At 60.4% G+C, this 15,897-nt stretch overlaps 2 protein-coding genes across 6 annotated transcripts; both read left to right on the forward strand.

The window, feature by feature from the left end:
- The first annotated feature begins 515 nt into the window (after window positions 1–515).
- PRSS56 (serine protease 56) lies at window positions 516–5,977 on the forward strand. Its single transcript, XM_069573781.1, has 13 exons — window positions 516–618; window positions 1,281–1,391; window positions 1,991–2,044; window positions 2,178–2,367; window positions 2,625–2,724; window positions 2,812–2,971; window positions 3,210–3,352; window positions 3,604–3,766; window positions 3,954–4,130; window positions 4,221–4,385; window positions 4,465–4,533; window positions 4,918–5,024; window positions 5,396–5,977. The coding sequence occupies exons 1-13, from the start codon at window positions 516–518 to the stop codon at window positions 5,684–5,686; spliced, it is 1,833 nt and encodes a 610-aa protein (XP_069429882.1). The 3' UTR covers window positions 5,687–5,977.
- Window positions 5,978–6,344: 367 nt separating this feature from the next.
- On the forward strand, window positions 6,345–13,374 carry CHRND (cholinergic receptor nicotinic delta subunit). 5 transcript variants are annotated; one of them, XM_069574705.1, is made up of 12 exons: window positions 6,345–6,444; window positions 6,659–6,804; window positions 7,214–7,258; window positions 7,527–7,636; window positions 7,732–7,887; window positions 8,041–8,150; window positions 8,934–9,134; window positions 10,198–10,309; window positions 10,400–10,514; window positions 11,566–11,770; window positions 11,859–11,977; window positions 12,907–13,374. In XM_069574705.1, the coding sequence occupies exons 1-12, from the start codon at window positions 6,393–6,395 to the stop codon at window positions 13,087–13,089; spliced, it is 1,554 nt and encodes a 517-aa protein (XP_069430806.1). In that variant the 5' UTR covers window positions 6,345–6,392; the 3' UTR covers window positions 13,090–13,374. The 5 variants fall into 5 exon arrangements, with proteins under 5 accessions (XP_069430806.1, XP_069430809.1, XP_069430805.1 ...); XM_069574709.1 differs by having other exon boundaries at window positions 6,359–6,444; window positions 6,663–6,804; XM_069574708.1 differs by lacking the exon at window positions 7,732–7,887 and having other exon boundaries at window positions 6,347–6,444.
- The last annotated feature ends 2,523 nt before the right edge of the window (window positions 13,375–15,897 follow it).

Raw genomic sequence — 15,897 nt, forward strand, 5'->3', positions numbered from 1 at the left:
CACACACCCCTCCCCAACATAGCCGTAAACTCCTCAGGGAATAGAGGAGGATAGGAATCTCCCCTCTTCTGCGCCCTGGAGATAGGACCTGCCCACCAGCCCCCTCCGCCTGGCCCCCAGCCCAACGGTCAGTTCTTCTGGCCTGTCCAGGCCCCTTTGATGGAGCCGCAGAAACAAGGGCTCCTTTGACAGATGGAGGGGGGGCCTCAGAGCCCAGATGATGAGACTTCAAAGGTGAGCCCACTACCCCGTTCCCTCCCCCGACCCCGGCCCCCATCCCGCAGTCTGTCCTCTCTATAGCGCCCCCCCTACCCGCCCCAGGCCCCATTTCCCTCTGTGGGCTCCTGGGAGTAAAGGGCCAGGTGAGGGACGGGCCAAGGGAAGCGGGTCATTTTGAAGTGAGAGAACAGTCAGATGGTCTGAGGGCCGAGAACTCAGTGCCCAGGAGGCAGGCACCAAGGATAAGCGCCTGGAGGGTGGACCCGAGGGGGACAGAGCGCGGGGACAGGGTCACCATGCTGCTGGTCGCGCTGCTGCTGCTGCTGCTGCCCCTCCCAGACCCACGGTCTGCCCACGGGCACCCGCTGTACATGCGCGTGCCCCCCAGCACCCTGCAAGGTGAGCTGGTCCAAGGAAGGACGGGTGGTCTCAGGCAGGGGGCCCCTGAGCTTGCTATCTCCACTCACAGGGCCTTTTGGCGCCTTTTGCGTCCCTGTTGCCCCTCTCTGCTGGCAGAAGGGGCCAGAAATGAGACACAGGTGGGAGAGGAAAGAGGATACCGAGGCGGGGGAGGGGGAGGGTAGCTGGCAAGCACTGCCAAAAGGTATGCTTTCCAGAAGGTTCTGGGTCCAGCAGGGAAGAAGGGGCCCAGGGCAGCGTCCCCTTGGCTCTCTGGGCCCTGAGGTGGGCAACTCAACCCACCATGGTCATTTTGTGTCCGTAAGCCCGTGTCCTGTAATAGCTGCACCTTTGGGGTCCTGTAATATCTGCACCTTTGGGGTCCTGTAATATCTGCACCTTTGGGGTCCTGTTTTCCCTTCAAGGTTTTTTAAGGAAAGGCCCTCCTTTTATAAGGACTCCAGCCCAGCCCTGTTGAAATCGCAGAGCTATCTCAGGCCAAGCATCCGATCCTATCTGCTCTGAGTGCCATTCCCTCCCAGGACTCCGGCAGCCCACCCTGCCTCCCTCCCGGGTCTCCCAAGGCAGGGCTCCGAGCTGGGGCAAGGTGGACGAGCCTGGGGCTTTTCCCCAACCCTGCATGAGGGACTTGTCCCCCGCAGCTCTGTCTGCCCAGGGGACGAAGGTGTTGCAGGCTGCCCAGAGAAGCGCCCAGTGGGCGGTGAATCGGGTGGTGATGGAGATTCAGCACAGGCTGCACGAGTGCCGGAGCTGTGCCAACCACACCACCCCATGCCCCGGTGAGCTCGCCCCGACTACCCCAGGGCCCCTTCTCCTGCCCACCTCATCATCCCTTAAGAACTCACCCCCTCCTGGGGACACACACGGACAGGGTGGGGCTGCAACCAAGAATAGGCAGGGGAGGGTCTCCCCAGGTGGAAAGGCTTGGGCACACAGCAGGTGCAAAGGCAGGAAGGCTGGCACAGTCTGGGCTCATCTGGTGAACAGTGAGCCGTTTATGGCAGCTGAAATAGACCCTTTCATAGTAGCTCACAGGACAAAGAACCTGCGGCCATGAGGCAGACCTGGGTTCGATCCCTGGGTGGGGAAGATTCCCTGGAGGAGGGCATGGCCACCCACTTCAGTATTCTTGCCTGGAGTATCCCATGGACAGAGGAGCCTAGTGGGCTACAGCCTATGAGCTCGCAAGAAGTCGGAAACTGAGTCATTCACACACACACACACACTACTGGGCAGGGTAAAGGGGGGTGGTTTGGCGTGCTCCGTTAGGTGGAGAGAGGGCTCAGGCCGAGCCTGGAGTGGAGAAGAGGGGAAGGGTGGCCGTGAGGCTCAGAGGTGTGTTTCTCAGCAGCACCTGGGCGTCCCAGGCCTCAAGCCCCCCTCCTGAAGGATTCACCTGAGCCAGGTGAGCTTGCAAAGGCTTGGGGGATAGAGGGGAGGGGAGCAGGGCTGAGCGCAGGGTGGGCCCTAGAGGGGTCTCGATGGTTAGGACGACCGGGACTTGTGCCTCCTTACTTGTGCCCCTTCGGCCTTTCCAGGGCCTTGTGGCGAGAGGCGCCCGGGCGCTGTCAACGTGACGCGGGCGCACGGCCGCATTGTGGGGGGCAACGCAGCACCACCGGGGGCCTGGCCCTGGCTGGTGAGGCTGCAGCTCGGCGGGCAGCCTCTGTGCGGCGGCGTCCTGGTGGCCGCGTCCTGGGTGCTCACGGCGGCGCACTGCTTCGCGGGGTACGTCGGGCCCCCGGCCCCGGGATCCCCAGCGCGGGGCTCCAACTCTTCCCGGGTCGTCGGGGTGGGGCGCCGCGCGCGAGGCCCGGTCTCTGCTGCCCCCTGGCGGCTGTCTCCTTCCCCGCCTCGGAGTCTTCCCCCCCGGCGCACTGTCCGCGGCCTCTGGCTAGCTGGGGGTTGGGGGGTACCCGTGGGCGGAGGCAGGGTCTCCAGGGGGAAGCTTCTCGCATTCCTGTCTTGCGTGTCTCGCGCCGCAGGGCCCCGAACGAGCTGCTGTGGACGGTAACGCTGGCCGAGGGGTCCGAGGGGGAACCAGCGGAGGAGGTTCAGGTGAATCGCATCGTGCCCCACCCGAAGGTGAGAGGGCAGCCCCAGGCCCTCAGACTTGGGAACAGCACCCCCAGCCCACGCCTCGTTTACACGGCGCCGCCACCCCCTCCCCAGTTTGACCCTCGGACCTTCCACAATGACCTGGCCTTGGTGCAGCTGTGGACGCCGGTGAGCCCGACAGGGGTGGCGCGCCCCGTGTGCCTGCCCCAGGAGCCCCAGGAGCCCCCCGCAGGCACTCCTTGCGCCATCGCGGGCTGGGGTGCCCTCTTCGAAGGTACTAGGCAGGACAGGGCCTGGGTGAGCCACGCGGGGGCGTGGGGGAAAGGGGGGTCTGGAGTGATGGAGCTTGGGAAGGCTGGGGTGGAAGGATTCTGACCTACGCCCAGATGTCTTTGCAAAATAATGCCCATCTCGCCAAGTGGGGAAGAATCAAGGAGGGCAGTGGGAAGGGGGAACCCTAAAACAGAACCCCTGCCATCCAGGCCTGAGCCCCTTCCACGGCTTCCCTGTAGATGGGCCAGAGGCCGAGGCGGTGAGGGAGGCCCGTGTGCCCTTGCTCAGCGCCGACACCTGCAGAAGGGCCCTGGGACCAGGGCTACGCCCCAGCAGCATGCTCTGTGCGGGCTACCTGGCTGGGGGCATCGACTCGTGCCAGGTATGAGACCCGCCGGATCAGAGGGTAGTAGTGGGCCACTCCCCGGCGGCGGGACCACCTCCTTCCCTGCTACAATCAGGCTGTCATCAACTTCTCTGCACCTTTATGTCCTCATCGCTAAAATGGGTACAAGAGTGGTAACCCCAGTAGAGCTCAGAGCTGCCTGTAAGGGTGTCATTGGGGTGGGGGGAGGTGATAAGGTGGGTCCATACAGTGCCTTCTCTCTTGCCTCTCTCTCTTGGTCCTTGCAGGGTGACTCGGGAGGCCCCCTGACCTGTTCTGAGCCTGGCCCCCGCCCCAGGGAGGTCCTGTACGGGGTCACCTCCTGGGGGGACGGATGTGGGGAGCCGGGTAAGCCTGGAGTCTACACCCGTGTGGCTGTGTTTAAGGACTGGCTCCAGGAGCAGATGAGCGGTGAGCACCTTTCCCCCCACCCCTTGCCCAGAGTACCCCATAAGTGCCCTGGGGCGAGCCCGTTTCCATCCCACCGGCCCCCAGGCTCCTGCGTGGGGAAAGCCTATTTTCCTCCCGGGAGGGATTTGGGGGGCTAGGACTTAAAGCGAGGGGGAGGTGGTAAGCTAACCCCCGAAGCCCCCCGCAGCCGCCCCCTTCAGCCGCGAGCCCAGTTGCAGGGAGCTTCTGGCTTGGGACCCGTCGGAGGAACCGCAGACAGACGCCGCCCCACCCTGCGCCTTCTACGCCCACCTATGCCTGGGGCCCGCGGGCGCCTGTGCCCGTCTGGTGCATCAGCAGTGTCTGCAGCGCCGGCGGCGATGTGGTCAGTCCGGTTCCCGGGGCTGGGCCGGGGAGGGGGGCCCAGGGTCTGGCCCACGTCTGACCGCCGCTCGGACTCTCGTCTCGCCCGCAGAGCTGCGCTCGCTGGCGCACACCCTCCTGGAGCTGCTGCGGGGGGCCCAGGAGCTGTTCGGCCCTCGCCTGGGGGTGCGGCGCCTGGCCCCAGCCCCGGCTCGCCCCGCTCCGTCGCTCCGGGATCCTCCCAGGCACCCCTCCCGCGAGCAGCGGCTGCACTCAGGTACCCCAGGCTCTTCGCAGCCCGGCCCCGGCCCACCCCAGCGCTGCCGCGCCGTTCCCCTAACCCTGCGTCTCCCCAGGATCGCCTCCCCGGGCTACTGGCGCTCGGTTCTCTAAGCGGAGGTCGGAGCGGCGCAGTGAAGTGAATGGTAATGACGCCCCCTACCGGCCGCCGCCAGAGGAGCCGGCCAAGGGAGGCTGTGTTCAGGAGGGGACTCGGGGTTGTCTGTGCTGGGATGCAGTTTCACCCCATCTGGCAGCGGTCAGACCCGCTCTCGCCCTCACTTGCAGCAGGACGCATGATTCTTTGTGGGGAGGGGAGGGGCGCGAAACTTGTGACTTTGGGCCCGCTCCAGTGTCCACAGAAGCTGGGGTTTGTGTTACCATTTAACCCCTCTCAAATTCAGCTGCCCCATCCCAGCATGTGGAGGTCTGCCCACTGGGAGGTGTCCCGAGGTTCTGGTGGAATACTACCCCGACTCCATACTAGCGTCAGCTCTCTCTTATTCCTGAGGTCTCTCCTCTTCCTGCAGGCTGCCCTGGGCTGGAGCCCCTGCGGCAGAAGCTGGCCACCCTTCAGGGCACCCACGCCTGGATCTTGCAGGTGCCCCCGGAGCGCCTGGCCATGGACTTTAACGAGGTGGGTCTCCAGGCTTCCCAGACTCCTTCACAGTGGCCTGGGAAGGCTAACCTGGGTCAGCCCTGCTGGGGAGGGGGAACAGAAGGGACCCTTCCCCAACAGCCTGGGGTGCAGGTGGGGGAGGGTATCCATGGGTGGTGGAATGGCTATGGGGAGGGCAGCTGAATGTGAGCTGGGTGCTGGGTGGGTGTGAAGGAGTGGAGAGGAGGTGGGAGTGGAGTGTGGGCATGTCCAAGTGAGCAGGAAGTGTGCTAGATTAGCAGGAGGGGATGGGGACAGGGTAGCTCTGCCTGTGAGTTTCTGGAGCAAGGAGGAGGGGGACCAGGAGTGGGGTTGTGGGCCCCCGAGCTGTCTACCTCTCCCCTCTGCAGGTCCTGGCAGACCTGGGCTCCAAGACACTGACTGGGCTCTTCCGAGCCTGGGTTTGGGCAGGCTTGGGGGGCCGGCACGTGGTCTTTGGTGGCCTGGTGGGTCTGGAGCCAGCCACGCTGGCCCGAAGCCTTCCCCGGCTGCTGCTGCAGGCCCTGCAGGCCTTCCGCCTGGCAGCCCTGGCGGAGGCAGAGCCCGAGGGAGCCCACAAGGGTTCAAGGCAGGGCCGAGAGCTGGGGAGGAAGGGGCGCCACCCATTCAGCCCTCACGTGCCCCCAGCCAGGTGGCCCTGAGCTGGGTCTCCACTCCACCCCGTCTCCCCCAACCCCCATCAGGACCACTGCTCCAGACCCTGGGAGGGGATCAAGGAGCACGATGACAAAGAGTCACTGCCAGAGTGGGGTGGGGGTGGGAGGTTAGGGCTCCACGTGTCTTCTCAGATGCACCACCAGAAAATCACAGCTGCTTTAATAAACATTATTTATGATCCACGAAGACCACTCTAGAGCTTCTTTAGGGTGGGACTGGAGTGGATGGACGGGTAGGGCCCAGCCTCCAGATTCAGCTGATAGAGGTCACAAAGACACTGGAGGAAAGCTGCAAAGCCCCCCATCTCAAGATATCGGTCTGCCTTCCAAGAAATGGCAGCAGCCGACCTGCCTGTCCCCACTGCCCTGTCCGTGGCTGCCCAGCGCTGCCCCCAGCCTTCAGCCTCTCCGCCCGGCCCCGACCCTCACTGGTAGCTGTGTGGAGTCCCTTTGCCTTATGTCCCTCGACTCCTGACCCAGCCAGCCAGTCCTTATCCCCACCCCCTCATCACCTGCCCCAGTTTCTCTGCCCTGCCGCAGAGCCTAGAGGTGTCAGATTGCATTTCCGGCTGCCTCTTTCCTTTGCACTCCCCCCATGCCCCCACCCTGCACCTGTCCCCTTGGCACTCACCCACACTCCCCAGCCCTGCCGACCGGAGGGGCAGACCCAAGACCCACTCAGAGGAACAGGATGGAAGGGTCTGTATTAACAGTGGGGCTGCTGGCCGCCCTGGTCGTGTGCGGTAAGAATGGCCATCACCCTCCCCAAAGCGTCCCCATTGCACGGTCTCCTCTCTCCTCCTCTGACCCGGGACACCCTCTCCCGGCATCAGGCTCACCTCCCCACTCCCACGGCCATTTTTTCCCTGGAGGGGCTGACCCCCGGGGTCCCACTGCATGCCCAGCAGGACCTCAGGGCAGCGTCCTCCCTGGGCCCCTGTCCCCCACCCTCCCCAGGCAGCTGGGGTTTGAACGAGGAGGAGCGGCTGATCCGGCACCTGTTTGAGGAGAAGGCCTACAACAAGGAGCTGCGGCCCGCAGTGCACAAAGAGGACAGCGTGGAGATCTCCCTGGCTCTCACCCTCTCCAACCTCATCTCCCTGGTGAGCGGCCACTCCTGGCTGGTGGGGGAAGGGCAGCAGCCACAGCTTCCTGGAGGTCCGGCTGGGATGGCCACGGGGAGGAAGGTCAAGGCACCAGCCCCAGCTCCAGTAGGCCCTCTCCCCTGGAAATGCACTCAGGCCCTCTCCAGGTTCCTTACTGCCTGCAGACCTCAGGTGATGCCCCTTCCCCTCCAGCTTCAGTTCTGGGATCTCCCCCACCTCCACCCCATTTTGCACCCATGACACATTCAAGAGGCCATGTGCTCTCCCTGCTTCTTGGTCTGTCCATCCACTCCTGACTGCTGGGGACAGGTCATCATCGTGGTCTCCCCCCCGGGTGGGAGCTGGGAGAAGGCACCTAGGGAATGTGTACTGGCCTCTGGGGCACCAGCTTCCTGCCTGATTACAGAAAGAAGTTGAAGAGACCCTCACCACGAATGTGTGGATCGAGCAGGTAAGGAGAACACCCCACGCAGAGCCACGGGGTGGCAGAGAGGATGCAGGGCCCAAATACCCCTGTGCTTGCTTCTGCTGCGGGATCCCCAGCTTGCTTCAGACACTGTCCTCCAGGACAGACTGGCCCCTGCCTCCCGAGAAACCCCAGACCCAAGTGGCCTTCTCACCAGCTACTGCCACCACAGCCCAGGTAGAGCCTTTGGTGAATTAGGATCTTCATCTCAAGGAACACTGTCACAGTGCTGACATTGCTTTTGGGCTTCCAGGGCTGGACAGACAGCCGGCTGCAGTGGGATGCTGAAGACTTTGGGAACATCAGCGTCCTGCGTCTGCCCGCTGACATGGTGTGGCGCCCAGAGATTGTGCTGGAGAACAAGTTGAGCTGCAGCCCGCCCCGCCTCCCGCCGCCCTGCCACCTCTGCCTCCCCCACGCTGGCCAGCACTCACTGTAGCCCTTGTCCGTGTCCCCAGCAATGACGGCTCCTTCCGGATCTCCTACCCCTGCAACGTGCTCATCTACCCCTCGGGCTACGTCTACTGGCTGCCGCCCGCCATCTTCCGTTCTTCCTGCCCCATCTCTGTCACCTACTTCCCCTTCGACTGGCAGAACTGCTCCCTCAAGTTCAGGTGCCCCCACTTCTCCGACCGCCCCTCCCCACCAGGGCACCCTACCAGGGGCCGAGGGAGGCAAACACTCCCCCAACCCCAGGCAGAGGCCCCATCCCCACCGTGGCCCTGGCCAGCGGCTGAGACCCACCCTCTGCCCTCTGCCCTCCCCAGTTCGCTCAAGTACACGACCAAGGAGATCACTCTGAGCCTGAAGCAGGATGAAGAAGACGGCCGCTCCTACCCCGTGGAGTGGATCATCATTGATCCCGAGGGCTTCACAGGTGCCGGGAGCAGCAGCTCCTGGGTGGCCAGGCTCCCCTGGACACCTGCCCACAGATAGTCACAGAGCTGCACGTGTGTGTACATACACGGGGCATGGTCACACCAGTACACAGACGTGCAGGTGGACACAGACCCTTCCCCGTCAGGACAGGGTCCCTGGGGTCGATCTGGCCGACGGATGAGAGGGGTGGTTTAGTTTTCCCATCCCCAGAGGGCCTGGGGGGTGGTTGGGGCTTTGACTGTCATCTGATGTGTGTGCCGTGTGCCGTCCACACGGTGTGTATGCTGCCCCCTCCCAACGCCCCCCCCCCCCCCCCCCCCCGTCTGTGACCAGGCTCAGACCTTGTATGGGGCCCAACCACTTGCCCCTGTCTGTCAGAAGAGACCGCATCCCGCTCGTCCCGAGGCTGGTACATCATGGTGGGGGTAGTGATTCCTCTGACTGCTTTGTTATTCCCCAAGGCTCTTATTTGAACCACATATGGCCTCAGCTTTTATTTTTCCCAAGGAGAAAAAAAAAATCCATCCCAGAGGAAAACTTTGCCCTTGAAGAGTGAAATGTTCATCCCAAGCCCCAGGGAAAGACACCCACAAACAGAATGTGAACCCTCCTCTGGGTCCCCACCCCCCAGCCCCCTTAGGACACTGCAGACAGGCCTGGCTAAGCCCCTGGGCCAGCTCAGTCCCCGCTAGCCCCCCCCCCCCCCCCACCATCCTGCACCAAGCCTCTCCTTGGCCACCTTGCCCAGCCTGACCCCAAGGCATCCACGTGTCTCCCTCAGAGAACGGGGAATGGGAGATAGTGCACCGGCCAGCCAGGGTCAACGTGGACCCCAGTGCGCCGCTGGACAGTCCTAACCGCCAGGACGTCACCTTCTACCTCATTATCCGCCGCAAGCCACTCTTCTATGTCATCAACATCCTGGTGCCCTGCGTGCTCATCTCTTTCATGATCAACCTGGTCTTCTACCTGCCGGCTGACTGTGAGCCCAGCACCCGGCACCCCCTCCCGAGGGCCCCTGAGCTCAGCCGCCCCAGCCCTGCCCCTCACTTTCCCTGGGAGCCACTTGGCTGGGGGGGGGCGCATCACCACTTCTGGGGTTCCCTGCCCAGGGTCCATGTATGAGGAGCACACGGCCTGTCAGCGGTAGGGCTCTGTGACCCTGTGGGATATCCCATAAGAGGACAAGGCCCCAGGGAGTCCCATCCCTCTTGGACCTCACTTCTGCCTCTCATGCTGGGCTTCCCAAAGACCCTAGGGAGAACACTACAGTCTCCCTCTGCTGGGGAGAGATTGGCTGTGGAGCCAGTGGGTGGATCACGGGGTCTCTAGGAAGCCAGGGCAGAGGACATGCAATCTATACTCACCTCATTCTAGAAGGTGTCATGTCACATGTCATCTGTGGTCACTTGGCTCCAGAACATTTACTATGAGCAGGGCACGGTGAGTTCCAGAGACAAATATGATCCAGCCCTGACCCTGGCAGACAGGGTGGAAAATACAGGATTAGGAGTATAGCCTGGGGGCGGTGGGGTGGGAACCAGAGCCAGGCTGTGAGGCGCACTGCAGGCCAAGAAGGGGCAGTGGGGCGGGGGCCAGGGGTCTGTGACCACGGGGCCCACCCCACAGCACTTCTCAGGGGCTCAGGTGGGCAAGGCAGGGCGGGGCTGGGCTGGGGTCTGTGAGGACACCCTGGGGCTTCTACGCAGATCTGTGGTCTAGAGGGGCTGAGTGGCAGGGGATTGGCTGACGAGGATGGCAACTGTTTCTTGAGCTCTCACCCACAGCCAGGCAGAGTCAGAGCATTTGAGACACACTCTCTCGCTCTGTCCTCCCAACATTTAACAGTTGAGGAATCTGAGGCACAGAGAGGTTAGGCTGCTTGTCCAAGGTCACCTAGCAATAAGGGGAAAGACGGATGGGAACCCAAGTGCTCTAGCTCCTGAGCTCTGGGCACCATGGCATTGTGGACAGCAGTGCAGGGGCCACCGTGCGACCCTCCAGGCCCTGGGCCAGAGGTCAGAGCTAAGGACAGGGTCCCCCAGGTGGCGAGAAGACATCCATGGCCATCTCGGTGCTCCTGGCCCAGTCTGTCTTCCTGCTGCTCATCTCCAAGCGGCTGCCAGCCACGTCCATGGCCATCCCCCTCATCGGCAAGTGAGCAGCCCTCCCTGACCGCCCCCCCCCCCTGCCGCCCCACCCCGCCCCACCCTGGGCAGGGGCTCCAGACTGCACCTGCGCCCACAGGTTCCTGCTCTTTGGCATGGTGCTGGTGACCGTGGTCGTGGTGATCTGTGTCATCGTGCTCAACATTCACTTCCGCACACCCAGCACCCACGTGCTGTCTGAGCGGGTGAAGAAGGTGAGGGCTCAGTAGCCAAAAGTTGGAGATGGCCCAGTGCCTCTCTGCGGCGGAATGCGCGAGGCGCATGCGTACACACGCACCGGCACGTGGGGGCAGTACCCAGTGGTGGTGGAGCGCATGCGCACATGCACACGGTGGGGAGGTTGCTACCCCTGCTTGTCGACTTGCCCCAGGCTGAATGTTACCCAGAAGTCAGACTTTAAGGAGACTGCAAAATTTCCTTTCTGTGAAGTTCAAGGACAGGCAAAACCAGTCTTTAGTGCTAGAAGACAAGGTGTGGTGATTCCCTCTGGGGCTGCGTAGGAATTGATAGGGGCCAGGCAGGAAAGAGGGGAGCTTTCCTGGTGGCTCAGATAAATAATCTGTGCCCGCAGTGCAGGAGACCTAGGTTCAGTCCCTGAGTCGGGAAGATCCTCTGGAGGAGGGCATGGCAACCCACTCCAGTATTCTTGCCTGGAGAACGCCATGGACTGAGGAGCCTGGTGGGTTACAGCCCATAGGGTCTCAAAGAGTCAGACAGGACTGAGCAACTCACACACACACAGGAAGGAGGGAACATCTTAGATAAAGTTCTTATCTGAGAGGTGTTTACACAGAGAAATGCTTCTGAAGAATTTCACCTGGCTACACGAGGATGGTTTGTTGATTCTATTATGTATTGGTTATACCTCGATTCCAAACAAAGTGAGAACTGTGGGGGCAGGGTCCCCAGGAGGGGTGCTTTCCTTGCCTCTCGTCCTCTGCAGGGCCACCAGGTGGTTTGGGGACAGCTGAGGGGGGTCGTTGAGCAACTTTTCTGGTCTTAGCACGGCACTCGGGGCATTTTTCTGACTTTTTGTATTTCACCTGGAATTCATTTTCAACCAATGAGTTCTTCTCTATGCTGAGCAGTGAGGGAGAACTGGAAGCAACCTAAGTGTCCATCAGTTAGGGTCGGGGGGATAAATGATGGATTGGGGAACACCTTGCAGCAGCCAGGGGTGAAGCCCCAATATTTGGATGAGTGAAGGTGACCCACTTTGTATGATGGCTCCTCTGACCTACCCAGCTCTTCCTGGAGACCCTTCCCGAGATCCTGCACATGTCCCGCCCAGCGGAGGACGGGCCCAGCCCTGGAGCCCTGATCCGGAGAAGCAGCTCCCTGGGCTACATCTCGAAGGCAGAGGAGTACTTCTCACTCAAGTCCCGAAGTGACCTCATGTTTGAGAAGCAGTCAGAGAGGCATGGGCTGGCCCGGCGCCTCACCACGGCACGTGAGTCTCCAGTGGCTGGAGTTTGGCCCATCCATGGGAGGTGGGGTAAGGGCACACCTCATGCCCACCCCTGGCCTGGTGTCCACAGGCCAGCCCCCAGCAGGCTCTGAGCAGGCTCAACAGGAGCTCTTCAGTGAGCTAAAACCAGCTGTGGATGGGGCCAACTTCATCGTCAACCACATGAAGGACCAGAGCAGTTACAATGAGGTGAGTAGCCACGGTGTTCCCATGTACAGGTGTTCAAGTAGTGCACTAATCAAGCATATCCTATCTTAAGGGGGCACAGCTCCCCTCCGAGATACCTGCCAACTTAGATGAAGGAGTGAAGAGTGAGTGCAGATTCCAGGCCTGTAAGGGAGCGGGAGCTCCTGCTTATAACCTCGTAGCAGTGTGTGTGGCCAGGAACACACTCAGGTGTACACACAAACACACAGCTCTGCCCTGTTGGGGCCATGCTCTGGACCTCCCTTCAGGTCCCTTCTTTCTCCTAGCTGCCAATCATTTTCTGTCCCTGCTCAACTCCAAGCCTGAAACTCCAGACAAAGCCAGACACTTAAAAGACTGCCTTATATGGTTATTCAGTATTGTACCTGCGCATATGTGCTAAGTCACTTCAGTCATGTCTGACTCTGTGATCCTATGGACGGTAGCCCGCCACAGGCTCCTCTGTCCATAGGATTCTCCAGGCAAGAATACTGGAGTGGGCTGCCATGCCCTTCTCCAAGGGATCTTCCTGACCCAAGGATCGAACCCAGGTCTCTTAGGTCTCCTGCACTGGTAGGCAGGTTCTTTACCCCTAGTGTATACAACTTGTAAAAATTCTCTCTTGAAATAGGGGCACTTTTTTCAGTTCACATACAGGCTTGTGGCAGCACTGCGTGGCTTGGGGGAGGCCATGGCCCTGCTCTCTGTCTCCTGGACAGATAGGATAACCAAGCCCTGCCAGTCCCTGGGAAGCAGGGGAGAGGGGCTGGGTATTTGCTGCGGACACGCCAGCACCTCCCATCTGCTGCAAGCCGGAGGTAGCCCCCACAGCTATGCTGAGGCCGTGCGTCTGTCACCGGGCCCCAGCTTGGGGTGGGAGTCTGTGGTCTGGGGCCCCTTCTCACCCCATTGTCTCTTACCCTTGGCCCCAGGAGAAGGACTGCTGGAACCGGGTCGCTCGCACCGTGGACCGACTCTGCCTGTTTGTGGTGACACCCATCATGGTGGTGGGCACAGCCTGGATCTTCCTGCAGGGCGCCTACAACCAGCCTCCAGCTCAGCCTTTCCCTGGGGACCCCTTCTCCTACCTCGAGAAGGACAAGCGCTTCATCTAGAGCCCTTGGCCAGCCCAGCAACCAGGGCCGTTTCTGGGCGTGAGGGGAGGGGGTTGGCCTGAAAGGAATGGGCCTGCAGGGGGTGGGGGTGGGGTGGGTAGTTGTGTGGACAGGGGTGTCTGAGAGACCACCAGCTCTTCCTGAGGTGGCTATATCTCGGCCCTGAGACCTGAGCCCAGTTGGTCCCTGCAAGGCTGGGGCAGAGACAGCTGAGGTCCAGGATTGGAGGGGGGAGCCCACATCTCAACAGTGGTTCTTTTGCAAATAAAACCAGGACCCCCTGGAGAAGGTCTGAGCGTGGACATCGGCTGGGGGTGGGGCAAGGCGATTTGTGGGGAGGCAGGGGGCTGGCTTGGGCTTCCCAGGTGGCACTAGTGATTAAGAATCCGCCTGCCAGTGCAGGAGATGCAAGAGGCATGAGTTAATCCCTGGGCTGGGAAGATCCCCTGGAAAAGGGCATGGCAGCCCACTCCAGGATTCTTGCCTAGAAAATCCCCATGGACAGGGAAGCCTGGCAGGCTACAGTCCCTAGGGTTGCAAATAGTCAGACAGGACTGAGCAACTTAGCACACACGCCTGCAGGGGGCTGGCTTAGGGACCAGGGAGTTTGCACTGGAGCCAGCCTATTGGGCCATTCTGTGAGGGGTCAGAGAGACAGAAGCATCTTCTAGCCTCCCCCTCCCCCAGGTGGGGGGTGGAGTAGGTGGATCCTGGACCTTTCCTCCCCTGCTTCTCCAGCACCTTCCCTTGCCAACCCCTAAACCTTGGGCATCTGAGGCCCCACCTGGAGCCGAGTTTGGGGCTGCCTTTGTTTCCATGTCTTCTAAAGAAGGAGTTTCTTGGCAGGCATGGGAGCCTCAGGACTGCAGAATGGCCTTCCCCAGGCTTTTAAGCCTCGGCCACTCTCCCTGGGTCCCTCTGGGAAGCTGAAGACAGGGATGGAAAGGTCAGGTTCAGCATCCACAGAATCCAGAGATCAGCCTGTCCAGCTCAGGTCAGACACACCATCTGAAAGCCTCGGGACTCAGCCATCATCCCAGGGACGGGTACTTATTCCTCCTCCCAAAGTAGGGTTGTCAAGGCAAGACTTGGGACGTACATATACTAAGAAAAAAAAAAGATGATTCATTGCCTATTTGAAATTCAAATTTAACTAGGAACGCTGTATTTTATTTTGCTACATCTGACTAAATCTGACAACTCTACCCCAAAGGGAGCCCCCACCAATCCTATCCCAAGGGCCAAATTCTTTGAGGATGTGGTTCTGTGTGGTCACCTACCTCCAGGGTGGCCCAGGGACCCCCACCTCCTGGTACTCACACCCTGTGTGGTGCCTCCCACACGGTGCTGAGATTGGTCTCTGTGACCTGTAGGCTGAGGCAGAAGTGATGGGGTGTCATTTCTGAGGGCAGATAGTGAAAGACATCACAGCACATTCTCATTCACCTGCTCTTACACCCTCACTCACGGTCAGCTAGCTCTCTGACTTTGGGGAAGCCGGCTGGCATGATGAGCAGCCCCGTGGAGAGGTCCTCGCGGCAAGGAACTGAGGCCTCCAGCCAACAGCCTTGTGGATGACCTCGGATCCTCTGGCCGAGGGGGCCCCATCGGTCACAGTGGAGCCTTCGGATGAACCCGAAAGTCTCTGAGCCAGAACCACCCCCTCAACAGCTCCTGGATTCCTGACCCTCAGAAACTGTGTGAGACAGCAAACATCTGTTGTGTCGAGAGACAACCTTTGGGGGTTGTTAGTTACACCAGCAGGTGACCTTGGGCCAACCAGCCCTCACCTCTCAGTTGCAGCTTTCTCAAAGTATGTCTTAAGTCCGGCTCATGAGGCATTCTGAAGCTCAAATTTGCTAGTAGGAGTCACAGTAGTTACGTGTGTCCTGCAAATTTAAGCGGTGGCTGTTTATCTCATTTCTCGTTTGTGGGCCACAGTCACTAAGAACAGGTCCCTGGGAGCTCACAGGGGCCTTCCACATCCAGGCCTGGTGTGGTAACTGAGAGGGGACTGAGGCAGGTTGGAAAACCTGATTCTTCACCTCCTTGATGTGCAGGCTTGAGACTCACAGCTGAGCCCACATCCCTCAGAGGGAATCAGTGACCTTGTGAGCTTAGGTATATAGAAGGAAAGATGTTTAATCTTTACATGGAACTGAAGAGAAGAGAAATCATTTAGAATCAAAACTGACCCTACTTACTTCTGCTGTCCAATATGAACCTTCCAAAAATTCAAGGTACACATCTTTAGGTTTTTTCCCCCTCTCAATAGGAAAACTAGCTTAGACTTACACCTTTCAGATGAGCAGGGAGTCTGGGTCTTCCCTGGAATTGGCCACCAAATCGGAAGGGTCTCTGTCTCACTCACAGCGATGTCTAAGTAGTGTATGTGTGCTCAGTCATGTCTGACTCTGCGACCCGATGGACTGCAGCCCTCCAGGCTCCTCTGTCCATGGTAATTCTCCAGGCAAGAATACCAGAGTGAGTTGCCAGTCCAGGGGATCTTCCCAACCTAGGGACCGAACCCGTCTCTGGCGTCTCTTGCATTGCAGGCAATGCTTTACCACTGAACCACCTGGGAAGCCCACGCAGAGATGTGTAAGGGCGGAAAGGCTGAAATCAGATCCCTCGACCACTGTTGTTGCTTCTCTTTGCCACATGGTGGCTCTGTTTGCAGCAAGTCTTACACAATGCAATAGCAAGGCTTCAGCGTGTCAAGCCTGCTTAGGTGCCTGGCTATGAACCTTCTAGAGGAGAAGTGAAGTGAAAGTCGTTCAGTCGTGTCTGACTCTTTGCGACCCCATG

This window comes from Ovis canadensis, chromosome 2, assembly GCF_042477335.2.
Source record: "Ovis canadensis isolate MfBH-ARS-UI-01 breed Bighorn chromosome 2, ARS-UI_OviCan_v2, whole genome shotgun sequence".
In the NCBI taxonomy this organism is placed as follows: Eukaryota; Metazoa; Chordata; class Mammalia; order Artiodactyla; family Bovidae; genus Ovis; species Ovis canadensis.

What these genes read in the sequence shown, in the direction of transcription:
- PRSS56 (XM_069573781.1), top strand. Translation starts at nt 516, where the DNA reads ATGCTGCTGGTCGCGCTGCTGCTGCTGCTGCTGCCCCTCCCAGACCCA. An exon ending in GCGGCGCAGTGAAGTGAATG is followed by an intron (nt 4,534 to 4,917) that starts GTAATGACGCCC and finishes CTCTTCCTGCAG; the next exon opens with GCTGCCCTGGGCTGGAGCCC. An exon ending in TGGCCATGGACTTTAACGAG is followed by an intron (nt 5,025 to 5,395) that starts GTGGGTCTCCAG and finishes TCCCCTCTGCAG; the next exon opens with GTCCTGGCAGACCTGGGCTC.
- CHRND (XM_069574704.1), top strand. Translation starts at nt 6,451, where the DNA reads ATGGCCATCACCCTCCCCAAAGCGTCCCCATTGCACGGTCTCCTCTCT. An exon ending in AACTGCTCCCTCAAGTTCAG is followed by an intron (nt 7,888 to 8,040) that starts GTGCCCCCACTT and finishes TGCCCTCCCCAG; the next exon opens with TTCGCTCAAGTACACGACCA. An exon ending in TGATCCCGAGGGCTTCACAG is followed by an intron (nt 8,151 to 8,933) that starts GTGCCGGGAGCA and finishes TGTCTCCCTCAG; the next exon opens with AGAACGGGGAATGGGAGATA.